This window comes from Eupeodes corollae, chromosome 1 (genome assembly GCF_945859685.1).
Source record: "Eupeodes corollae chromosome 1, idEupCoro1.1, whole genome shotgun sequence".
Taxonomy (NCBI): domain Eukaryota; kingdom Metazoa; phylum Arthropoda; class Insecta; order Diptera; family Syrphidae; genus Eupeodes; species Eupeodes corollae.
This window is the reverse complement of record NC_079147.1, coordinates 72,210,128-72,223,580: the sequence shown is the minus strand read 5'-3', so window position 1 is coordinate 72,223,580 and position 13,453 is coordinate 72,210,128. Positions and strand designations below refer to the sequence as shown.

Sequence of the window (13,453 nt, the reverse complement as noted above, 5' to 3'; positions counted from 1 at the left end):
TAGTTAAATGGATGAACGTCATAACCCAAAGACAAACGGTTCGAGGACTCGAACGTGAAATGGAAGACGGTCTTTACTGTCCTGAATGCTTGCCGTCTTGTTCCGACATCCAATACAAGGTTTCATTGATGTCGCTGCCTTTGGATCGATTTCGTTATGGTGGCGGTCGTGTTCAGTGAGTGGCGTATTTAAATTTGTTTTTGTTTTCTTTCATTTCTTCTATTTCTCTGTTCGTTCTATGGATATAAACATATACAGCAACATAACGGACATTACCAAATTGCAACTGTATTTTGCAGAACCGACTGTTCCATTTTATAGGCAAATTATTAAAAATTCCTGGTTTGAGGTTTTCAGTAAGTGGTGTCTTTTTTATTCTTTATCTAGGATACAGCCACCGTCTTATAAGGATGCGTGGATGATAAATTGTTCGTCTTTGTTTCTTCCTTTTTTTTTCAGGTACCGTTGGTAACATATGTGGAATTGTAACGGGATTCTCTTTAGTTGCAGTATGTGAGATATTGTATTTTTTCGGAGGGAAGATTATGATGTTCTTGTGGGAGGCGATTATGGTGGATCGACTTAAGGGCGATATGGAAAAGCAAAAGTTGATTATTTGTCCTTAAATTAAATTGAACTCATAAAATATAAGAACCATAAATCAAATAATGAATAATTTTGTCTAGAATAATAAAGCTTACAATGTGAAGTAAATGATTTAAAGGAGAAGATATGAACAAAATGATAATGAAGCCGAAGTAGAAGTAAAGGTTTACAAGTAGAAGAATAAGAAGTTAAAGAAGAATAAAAAGTAGAAGAATTGTGTCAAAAATGGTTACAAGAAAATTGATGTAATATAAGAAGTAATGAAAAATAAACGATAAATAGAAAAAGACACGAAAATTACAAAACCACTGGACGGACAGACCTTTTCCGGGCCTTTTGGCCGCAAAATGGTCGCTTCCGGTTGCGTTTTTTTGTGTTGGGGTATCTCAACAGGTCAATGGAAAATTTAAATAGTATTTGGTAGAGATCTGGTGGTAAATTTAAAATCATTTGGTTGAACAGACAGAATCCGTCACCAACCCTTTGTCCGACCATGTCAAAAAACGGTATTTTTGGTGTTGACCTACCTCATCGGGTAAATGGAGAAATGGGGTATCAAGTAAAAGCTTGGGCCGTCTACTTTAAGAATCTATTGGTCGGACAAACTTTTCATGTGCCAAACAAACGTCCGACCGCTTATTCCCAAAAAAAAATACTTTCATCTTTTTTCAATTCAATATTAAATATTTTCAGAAACCTTTGAAATCTAGGATCATTTACACTTTTTCAGTTCCGTAGACCATATACATATATGTGAATTAAAGTTATAAATAACTTCTGTACCTTTTTCCAGTAAGAGATCAGAGGTTAAGCTTTCCTTTTCTAAAAAAAACTGGCCGTATAGTCACAACCTGTAAGGGCATGAAATGCTGGTAGCGCAGCACATAAATTCACTCCCAATGCCGAAGCTAGTTGCGTACAGTTTCTGCAATTGAAATTATTTATTTTCGAGCAGCCACTTGCTTACCAAATCTCTAAGTCCTTGAATTTGTGCATACTCCCCAGAAAGTTAGCAGCCTCCGCATTAATGATGATCTATCAAAACTTTTTCTTGTACGCCTTATACCATTACACCACGCCTAAATTCGTTTATTAAATTCGATTTTTTATTTTTTATTCAACTACATTAGAATGATACTTTAATATCCACCTTGCATATTTAGGTTGGTTAAACACAAAAAATAAATTCGATAGTTCGAAAATAGAATCCACATACAATTCAAAATCACTCGTTCTTATATACTCCTTGAAAACCTTAAAAAAAAACATTCTTGAACTCAATATATTGCATGAAAAACCGAGGATAATTACCATGATCTCCTTTAAGTGTGAGATATTTATACGCTCTGTATTTAGTATTCTCCCTACAAAAGTTTTTTTTTAATAAAACAAAATCTTTTTTGGATATCAATGAAATTCTTTATTCCTGTGAGAGTACGGTTGATGCCATTAGGTATTTAACTCGATTTCTTTTACATGGCCACCACGGCACGCTAGCAGAAATCCAGACGCTCAACCCAATTTTAGACGGTTTTAAAGCATAAATCGGCCGATGCCTCTGCAAAATTTCGTTCAATATTCGTACGAAGTTCATCAATCGTCTCTGACTTGTTGCAATAGACAATATACTTGACGTATAGCCCCACAGGAAATAGTCTAAAGGCTTCAAATCGCACAGCCGAGCCGGCCAAGTGAGTGAACCATTTCCTGAGATAACACGTCCTCAAAACTTGGTTTTCAATAAATTGATTGTAACATTGATGTTCAAATGGTAGACATGTGCATTCAAGAGGACACAAGCGTCCACAGGTTTTTCTCAAAACCCACCTCTGTCTATCAACTCCTACTCTCACCTCCCCGCGGTGAACATCGGGTGCCTAGTACCTCAACTGGAGATTGGGTTCCAACCCCAGTGGAAAGTTGTTGGGGGCAGCAAACGAGAGAGGGGGGAGAGGTGTTTCCGATAAGGCACCTCTCCTAATCCAGGCGGCAGCGGACGAATTCTCGAGATAGAATCAACGGTGGCGTCTACAGTTCCAGTAAGGTCGAACTACTTAGTGAACACCTTATAGGGCTTCTTCGACATAATCGGAGCCCAGGCCTATAAGGAGCGGTTCATTCGGCTCCCCTTCCTTGGAGTTATACTAAGGATCTGGCCCTCCAGGTTGGGGGTTGTGCCGTCGGGGTGACTTCCTGGCCACGTAAAAACATCATAGTTTCGAAGCAACAACAAGCCTCGAATACGGACGGATTCACTGTTGACAACCCACGCAAACGAAATAAGGACAACGAACTTCGGATATGTACGTGGAATGTTAGGTCCCTTAACAGACCACGTGCAGCCGAACAATTAGCGGGAGCCCTAAACTGCTGCAAGGCAGATATTACCGCCATCCAAGAAGTGCGATGGGATGGACCGGGCAAACGCAAACTAAAAGACTGCGATATCTACTACGGCGACTGCTACCGAGAACAAAGACAGCGTCTATTTGGGTGTGGATTTGTTGTTGGAACTAGGCTCAGGCAAAAAGTCTTGAGTTTCAACAGTGTGAGCGAGCGCATCACGACAATCCGCATCAAGGCTAAATTCGCCAACATAAGCCTAATATGCGCGAGTTACGGTGGGAGCAGCGGCGATTATGAAAAAAAACAAAATTTATATTTTCTATATTGAAAGCTTTATTGCAACTGAACTATGTTTTACATGTGGAATTGGTTTTTATAATATTTTTTTTAGCTGACTCATAACTTTATGTGTTAGTGGGAATGTTTGAAAACAGTAAACAGAAGGTTTAGAATTACTTTTAAAGAATTTAAAATAAAATGCAAGTGACAAAGGTTTTACATTACTATGGGAAATTAAATGAAAATTAATATAAGCTTATGCTACATTGTTGCTGGTTGTTGCCGGATGTTGATGCGGGGTACGTAACTCGCGCATGCCCCAACAGAGGAGAAAGATGAAGACACCAAAGACATATTCTTCGAGCTCTTGGACAAGACATATGAGCAGTGCCCTGGCTATGACATTAAAATTGTCTTAGGAGATTTTAATGCCAAGCTAGGAAGAGAAGACATCTTTGGTGGGATAATCGGGAGATACAGCCTGCACGACACCACCTCCGACAACGGATTCAGGCTGATCGATTTCACTGCGGTCGAGACGTTCTGGTAGCTAGTACGCAGTTCACGCATCTCAATATCCACAAGGGGACATGAAAACTTCTTGATCAATCAACCGTCAACCAGATTGACCACATTGCGATCGACGCACGACACTTCTCCAGTATCCAGGATATCCGAACATTCCGAGAGGCCAACATTGACTCGGACCACTACCTCGTTGTAGCCAAGGTACGGCTACGGATATCCCGATCCAAGCCAAAACAAGGAAGTACTGTGAGAAGATTCGACGTTAGACGGCTACAATCGCAAGAGACTCCTATGCTGCCTGCATTAAGCATTGAAAACCAGTGGCAACATTGCCTTGCAGCCATCAGAGATGCCGCCTCTGAAGTGCTGGGTTTCACACCTTAGCGAAACCCCTGGTTTGACGACGAATGCCGGCAAGCGCACGCAGCGAAACTAGAGGCATACAATCATATACACAATGGAATCTCAGCATTGTATGTCCGATACATAAGAAAGGAGATCCTCTAAATTGCGTCAACTACAGAGGCATCAGTCTCCTTAACATTGCCGTATAATGTGAATGTCTGTAGCCATTCGTCAACAACCTGATTGGTCCTTATCAGTTTGGCTTCAGACCAGGAAAGTCCACTATCGACCAAATATTCAGGAGCTTCAAATCGATATCCACCATCTCTTTATCGATTTTAAAGCCGCGTATGACAGCATCTATAGAGAAGAGCTCTACCGAGCAATGTCTAGTTTTGGCATCCCTGTCAAACTTATCCGTTTGTGCAGAATGACGATGGAAAAAGCATGCTGCTCTATCAAGGTCGGAAAAGATCTTACCGATGCATTTGATGTCAAAAAAGGTTTTAGACAAGGCGATGCACTGTCATGCGACTTCTTCAACATTGTTCTGGAAAAAAATTGTGCAAAACTCAACCGTCAACACTAGAGGCACAATCTTCCAAAATCGGTAGATCAAAGCGTGATGTCAGTGAAGCGTTTTTGAGCATTGTGAGGGAAACGAAGAAGATGGGTTTGGTGGTCAATGAGGGCAATACCAGGTATTAGCTGTCATCAAACAAGGACACTGAACAATGACGTCTCGGACAAAGCGTCACCATTGACAGATATAACTTTGAGGTAGTAAAGGACTTTGCCTACCTAGGCACCGCTATTAATGCAGACAACGAGGACACCAGCGCTGAAATCAAACGAAGAATAACTCTTGCAAATCGCTGCTTCTTTGGACTTAGAAGGCAATTGAGAAGTAAAGTCCTCTCTCGAGCATCTAAAATCACCATCTATAAGACACTCATTATCCCGGTTCTCATTTATGGCGCTAAGGCCTGGACCCTGTCAAAGAAAGATGAGAGCGTCTTAGGGTGCTTCGAGAGAAAAATTCTTCGGGTGATTTTTGGTCCGGTACGCATAGATGGAGAATGTAGGAGAAGATATAACGACGAACTGTACGGGATGTACAGCGACACTGACCTAGTTAGCAGAATTAAAGTCCAACAGCTTAGATGGCTAGGTCATGTAGAGTGGATGGACATCAACGCTCCAGCCCGGAAGGTCTTCGAATCCAATCCGGCTCGAAGGACCAAAATGTTTCGTCCAAAAACGGTTTTCCAACCAGAAATAAAAGAAATGTTGTTTCCTCGGTGAGGTGTGACAAAGTAATAAATTTTATTGAACAAACAATAGTAACATTTTAGGTACAATTTTACAGCTTTATAGTATATAAAAGATTTATGTATTTTTAAAACAAAGAGATTACAAAATTAAAATTATATTATATATGACATTTGATAAATGACATTTATATATTTTGACTTCCAAGCTTGAGAGGTTGTTGAAAGTATATCTAGTTGAGCCACTGTATGGTTACATCAGTTGAGCTGCTGTATGCTTAAGGTTATGTTCGCAACATTCCTCCCCAGCTGTGAACAACGTTCGCAAGTTTGTTTTATTTCCTTCAGAGTGCTCATGGAACGATATAAAACAAATATTTAATACATTTATAACAATAAATTGTAATACATTACGAGAACACAAAAAAAAAATTTAATCAAACAGATCTAATTGTGAATGACAGGAATCTATCATGTTCTTGTAGTTTGTCTACGTTCCACAATTGCTACAAGTTCTACATGTCGGCGTCGGTTGTAAATTGTTTTAGTTCGGTTTTGCATTCGCTTTGTTTTAATTTGTGATATTGTTAAATATGTTAATAAAAGTAATAACTTTAATGGAAAAAACAATTATAGTGCTATATGGTGACGAATTAAAGTGAGTTTTAATTATATTTTGTGTTACTTTGTTGTTTATGTCAATAAATTGTGTGTTTTGTGTCTTCCCTTCATCTCCAATAAGCTTATACGTGTTCGTGTGTATTCCCATAAGCATACCCATTATTGTTGTTTTTTTTTTTGTTTCATTGATGGCTTGGGCTAATTTTCGTTTAGAAATAGGGTGTTCATTTTTTTATGTGTAAAATTAATTAATTTTGATTAAATTATTTTTAAATCGATTTTTTTTTTTTTTTTTAGTGGACTGTAGATGATTAAAATTTGATTAATTAGATATGGTTTTTAATTAGTTTTACAGGGTGTTTCGGTTTTCCGTTCGAAAAATTAAATTTTATTCTCAGTTCGCAAATTGTTTTTGAATGTTTTGTTGTAATTCTGGTGTGAATTTTAAGTATATTTAAAATATTTTACGGCGAATTAAATTAATTCCTTTTACATAGAATTAAAGTTGCTTTAAGTAAAACTAAAATTAATTTTCGGTGAATTACAATTGATTTTAAGTTTGTGATGATGTGCTGATTGTGATATTTGACCTAATTGTGATTTATATGATGATTGGAAATTTCTGTGACTGTGATCAAATTGATTTGTTTTTGTGATAATAACATTAGTTGTGTGATAAATAAATTGTATTTGAATGTTTTTTTTTTTTTTCGAATATGTGTTTATTTAAAATAATTTATTATGTGATATTTCAAAATGAATTTATTGTGATTTACTGTGAATATTATGGAATTTTGTGAGTGTGATATTTTTGAATATATGAGTGATATCGATCGAATGTGTGTGTTATCGGTTGGTAGAGTATGAGTGCGTGTGATTTGCATGTGAGAGTGATAACGAATGTGAGTTTTGATCGATATCGAAGATTGAGTGTTTCAAGTTACTGAGTGTGCGTTTGTGAGTGATAGTGAATGATTGTATCGATGATTGATTTTGTGAGCGATAGCGAGTGAGTCAGTGTATCGAATAATTGATTTTGTGAGCGATAGCGAGTGAGTGAGTGTATCGAATAAATGAGTATGAGTTGTGAGTGATTGATTTTTTCAGAATGCAATCTTGCTTTGCAGAAATAATTTTATTATCTGTGACGACATTTCTGAATGATTATTGATTTGTGAGTGACTGATGTTGAATATTTTGATTTTCTGCTAACAACATCAGAGTTGAACGACTGTGATGGATGCATGATTGTTATTTCTTATTGTGATTTAGTTAATACGAGTGTTTGTTGATTGCATGTTAGATTTTCGTCCATGGTTAGATAGTTGCGGTTTCATCTGCAGTTCGATTGGATGGTAGTAGGCAAATTTTTGTAATTGGTCTTTTGAACTCTCCAGACTGCGTTTTTATGTTGACGACACGAATCAACCCATCTTTTCCTGGAACTAAAGATATGATGCGTGCAAGAGCCCATTGAGAAGGTGGCAATCGTTCATCCTTCAGCAAAACCAGGTCTCCGATTTGAGGCTGTGCTTCGGTTTTCAACCACTTCGGTCGTTGCTGAAGGCGAGCTAGATATTCGCTACTCCATTGCTTCCAGCACGAATGAACAGCAATTTGGATTTTTCTCCACCTATCAAGGTTGGAAACCTTTTCTGCCAAATCTGCTTCTGGAACTAGTTGGGCCGATGTTCCAAACAGGAAGTGTGCTGGCGTGAGAATAGCGAAGTCGTCTAGGTTGTCGGAAACTGGACAAAGAGGTCTCGAGTTTAGACATGCTTCTATTTCTGTTAGAAGCGTGCTGAGCTCCTCGAATGTAAGGGTTTCATTTCTGACGACCCTTTTCAAATGAAACTTTACGGATTTCACTCCTGCTTCCCATAATCCACCAAAATGGGGAGAAGCGGGAGGAATGAAATTCCATTTAGTTCCGACGTTCGTTGTTGTTGTTGTGATTTGCTTCCAATCGATCTTTGCAGACTTCATCATTCTTTGGAGCTCGGTATTGGCACCCACGAAGTTCTTTCCGCAGTCGCTGTACATTTCAGTGCAGACACCTCGACGTGCCGTAAATCTTCGAAAAGCTGCCAAAAATGCCTGAGTCGTCATGTCACTTACCGCTTCCAAGTGGATTGCTTTGGTAGCTAGACAAACAAATATGGCGAAATACCCTTTATAGATTTTGCCTCCACGTCCTTTCCAGGATTTAACCTCTATCGGTCCAGCATAATCTACACCTGTGTGTGTAAATGGCCGGGACACTCTGACTCGAACAGCTGGTAAATTCCCCATCAATTGTTGCATGGGTTTAGCTTTGAATCGAAAGCAAATTACGCATTTATGAATGTATTTTTTCACGCTTCTCTTGAGATTCAAAATCCAATATTTGGTGCGGAGATTGGTGACCATTTGCTGCAATCCACCATGGAGCGTTTTTTCGTGAGCTTCCCGGATGAGTAATTTCGAAAAGACGTGTTCTGGTTTGAGGATGACTGGATGTTGTTGTTCGAACTGTAAGTTTGAATTTTGAAGGCGTCCTCCAACTCGAAGAATACCATTTCGGTCGATAAACGGATGTAGTGATCCAAAATGTTTCGATGATGATGGATGCTTGATTAAGTTTTGGATTTCTTCAGGAAACATCTGTTTTTGAGCAGCTCTGATGCAATTAAATGTTGCGTTTTGTAACTCGGAAGTGGTAAGTAGTTCAATTAAATGGTTCATCGGGAGTTTTTTCAAGCAAATGTGAACAATCCTCCGGCAATAAGCGATGATTCGTATCAGTTTTTTCAAATCTGAGATTTTATGAAATAATTTTGCAACTTGATTTTCAGATTCTATTGCGCAATGTAACTGGACCTTTACTGATCGCATTTCTTCTTTAGTTTCATACGTTGTTTTTGGACTTGGAAACGGGAACTTCCAAATTGATTGAAGATACTCTGGTCCTCGCCACCAAAGAGTGTTAACTTTTAATTCTGATGGCGAAATTCCTCTCGAAGCTAAGTCCGCAGGATTCAGTTTAGTGGGGACGTGATTCCAAATGTTAACGTTAGTTAATCGCTGAATTTCGGCTACTCGATTGCTGATAAAAGTCTTCCATTTTGATGGCGGTGCAGCTATCCAACATAAAGTTATGGTGGAATCAGTCCACGCGTAAGTTTTGATTTGGCCTAGTTGCAAAACATCTCTTACATAGCACAGAAGACGAGCTAACATAACAGCCCCACATAACTCAAGTCGAGGGAGTGAAACTGTATTAAGAGGAGCAACTCTAGTTTTGGACATAACGAGGTGAGTGTGAATTTTGTTGCTTCTGTTCAGAATCCTAAGGTAAACTACTGCCCCATATGCCTTCATAGAAGCGTCACTAAAACCATGTAATTCTAACTCTAAATTCTCTTTTTCAGTGCAAATCCATCTTGGTATTCGAATTTTTTCGAGACTTGGCAAATCTGTTCGCAGAGAAATCCATTCTTGTTGCAGATTGAGAGGAACAGGAACATCCCATGCTAAACCTTTCAACCACAATTTTTGCATGATAATTTTTGCTGAAATCACGCACGGAGAAATCCAGCCAAGTGGATCGAAAAGTTTAGCAATGGTTGAAAAGATGGTTCGCTTAGTGACTTCAGTTGCTTCAGATTGAACCCACTGAAAAGTGAATGAGTCACTGGAAGGGAGCCATTTTATGCCCAAGGTTTTAATGTGCTCAGAAGAATCGAAAGGCAACAGAAAATCAACTTCACGTTCTTGGGGTGCAATATTGATCAAGGCATCTTCAGAATTGCTCGCCCATTTACGTAAGTGAAAACCAGCTAATGATAGAAGATGGTTGATTTCAGCTACCTTTTGTTGAGCTTCTGGTACTGAGTCTGCTCCCCTTACCAAATCATCAACGTACATATCGTGACGTATCATCTGGGCTGCTAACGGATATTTGTCCTTCTCGTCATCAGCAAGCTTGTTCAACGTGCGAGTGGCCAGGTAAGGAGCGGAGGCTGTTCCAAAAGTGACGGTTTTTAATCGATACAGCTGCAGCGGATTCATCTTGTTGTCTCGCCAGTAAATCAGCTGATAAAAGGTGTCTGGTTGTTTCATCTGGATCTGCCGGTACATTTTTTCGATGTCAGCCGTCAATGTAATCTTGAATTTTCTCCATTTTAGTATGATATCCATTATATTTGATTGCGTTTTAGGTCCCACCAAAAGATGTTCATTCAACGAAGTCCCATTTGTAGTTTTAAAGGCAGCATCGAAAACTACTCGAAGCTTTGTGGTTGTGCTGGACTCCTTGAACACGGCATGATGTGGAACAACATAGTGGAATGGTGATTGGAGAATTTCACCTTGGCTGACATCTACCTTTTCCATCTGATCCAACTGAAGATATTCCGAGATGCACGCTGAATACTCCTTCTGCAATTGAGGATTGTTGTCGAATCTTCTTTCGAGCTGGAGAAACCTTCGTAATGCTCCTTGCTGACTTGCTCCTAGTGCTGGTCGAACACCTTCTTTGAATGGTAGTGAGACTTCGAATCTTCCATTTGGCAAACGTCTGGTGTGTGTTTTGAAGTGTTCTTCACAGGCGATATTTTCTGCAGTTTCTGGATCTTCAAACGGCGATTCTTCGATTTCCCAAAATTTTCGAAGCTGGGTATCGATATCAACAAGCTGTAGGTGGACACGGCAAGTTTGAATTGGCGCATTGCCAAAAACAATCCACCCGAGTTGAGTATTCTGTGCAATTGGTGCTACAGGCTCATTTCCCCTTACTATTTCTGGCAAAACGACCTCGGAGAAGACACCACTACCTAGGAGCAAGTCAACACTAGAAGGTTTATAGAAAGAAGGATCAGCCAAACACAAACCCTGAATGTGACCCCATTGATCAGGCAGAATTTCTCTATTGGGAAGTAAACCAGTTATAGTTTTGAGAACAAACGCCCTAGCATCAGTTTGAAAAGAGGTATGTAGAGATTTGATTTTCATATCGACAAAGCTTTGACAAGAACCACTTTTGTTGTTTCCCAAACCAGAGAATTCCATGAAGGTACGACATTTTTTTAGACGAAGTTGTTGTACCGCTCGTTCAGTGATGAATGTTGATTCTGAACCAGGATCTAGCAGCGCTCTCAAACTGATGAATTCTCCGTTGGCTGATTGTATTTGGATGACTGCTGTAGCAAGTAACACCATAGTACTCAAGGGATTTGCGACGTGATAATTTTGATAAATTTGCGAAGTGGCAGCTTGGCTAGGACTCGGATTGAATGGTTTCGCGTTTGGATTAATCTGGTTTGTATTTTGATTATTATTTGAATTACCAGACTGTGAATTTGTATTTGTATTAAGCGCATTCGATGTAGCTGAATTAAAACTGGAACAATTCGCTTGATTGGATTGTGAATTTTGAGAATTTTGGCTGAAATTAGAATTTTGAGCAATAAGAGAAATGTGCAAAAGCGTGTGATGTTTTTGGTTGCAGTGAAAACACCGTTTTTCACTAGGACATTGAAACGTTTTGTGATTGTAAGCTAAGCAATTTTCGCAAACGCCGATTTGTTTCACATGTTTCAACCTTGCAGCAACATCCAGCTTCAAAAATGAGTGGCACGAACGAAGTGAATGCTGACCCTTGTGGCATACTGCGCAGCTATACTTCTGCTTCTTCACCGACTTCATATGCAGCACCTTTGGTTTCAGCTTCAACTGTTCCTTACTCGAACCCGAGTTAACCTTGGGTTTGGAGTTCTGCTGACAAACAACCTCTAAAGAACGAAACCTAGTTGTCAAAAAGGTTGAAAATTCTCTAAAGGTAGGTAACTCTGTACTTAAACCAAGCTTTTCTTCCCACAACTGTTGAGTTTTTGCTGGTAATTTTTGCAGGAGAGTGAAAATAATTACAACATCCCAACTATCTACAGGAACACCTAAATTCTTCAAAGCATGAAGCACCTCTGTTGACTTGTCTAAGAGGCCCTTGATGGAATCTGCTGTTTCAACACTGACTGCCGGCTGATCGAAAAATGTTTTAAGCTGAGTGGTGACCAAAATCCGCTTATGGTCGTAACGCGTTACCAAAATTGACCATGCCTGGTCATAATTGTCATTGTTGACCTCGAGGTAATCTAACAAAGAAGCTGCACTACCCTTTAAGCAAGATTTCAAATATGTTAACTTTTCTATTTTAGACAGTGATGAATTGCTATGGATTAAAGAGACGAAGAGATCGTGAAATGGACGCCAATTGTCATAATCCCCATAGAACGTTGGGGGAGTTATCGCAGGAAGTCTTATTTCACGGAAGTTTGATGATTTAGCCGCGTTATTCAAAAAACATTCCCGCCGATTATGGGATTTGGCACCATCCTTACTTTCATCTCTGGAATTTTCACCAAATTGCAAACTATCTAACCTATCTAACTCATCTAAAATACCAGCTTTGTACGACAGGCAAGTTTCCATAGTATCATCGTACTTTTCCTCACACTCATCTAAAACTGTTTCATCTTCTTCGGCGCCTTGAAAAGCATCGTACAACTCGCATACTTTTCTAAAATTTTCTTCTAGAATATTCAAATGTCCTATCAAGTAATTCTTAGTTTTCTGTTCAGGTTTCAAATTTCTGAACTTTGCGCTATTTTTCAAAATTTGTGAACATGTCTTATTGAAAACCTTTAATTCCACTGAATCACTCATTGTAACACACTCAATAAATATAATAAATCAATATAATTAATATTGTTAAAGATTATTCACTCACTTTGATTTCCTTGATTAATCAATTTATCGCTTTCAGGTACCTGGGACTCCGCTAACCCCTGAAGAACGTACGTATATGTATATGACTGCAACAAGCGATTCCAAAAAAAAAAAAAACAGCACAAACGACAGCTATTGACAACGGTTCTGGAAAACAGCAATGGATAACTCCTCCGGATAACTGCTCCGGATAACTGCTTTTGATAACGTCACTCAACAACGGCACTCAACAACAGCACTCAATAACGGCACTGAAGAACTGGATAATGGATACAACTCCAGCAGCAATTTCTCCAACTCACAAAAAATGATGAAAAAAACGATTGTTGGTTTATACACTCTTGTTTTTTTTTTTTTAATAAAAATGGTTATTTTTACTCACACAATGACTTTTATTGGTTTTTAAAGATTTGTTTCGTTGAAGGAACTCCGCTGGACAATATCCCAGAATCAGGTACTTTGTATGTATCACACAGATGATCCGCTGGACAAACAGCAATTGGCAGGAAGTTGATGGCACTCCAGAAAAAGACAGCACTCAACACGTAGTATATCACAGCTCGATTTTGTTTTATATCACAGTTTATATTAATTTTGAATCACAGTCTTATCACAGATTAATTGTAATATTATATATATGGCTCGAATGGACCAAAGAATGAAGAAGACCGCGACTTAGGTGGCGTACCCAG

At 38.9% G+C, this 13,453-nt stretch overlaps 1 protein-coding gene across 1 annotated transcript; it reads right to left on the bottom strand.

The window, feature by feature from the left end:
- Positions 1-7,313: 7,313 nt before the first annotated feature.
- On the bottom strand, positions 7,314-12,698 carry LOC129940301 (uncharacterized). Its single transcript, XM_056048597.1, has one exon. It carries the CDS (start codon positions 12,696-12,698, stop codon positions 7,314-7,316), a length of 5,385 nt encoding a protein of 1,794 aa, XP_055904572.1.
- Positions 12,699-13,453: the final 755 nt, after the last annotated feature.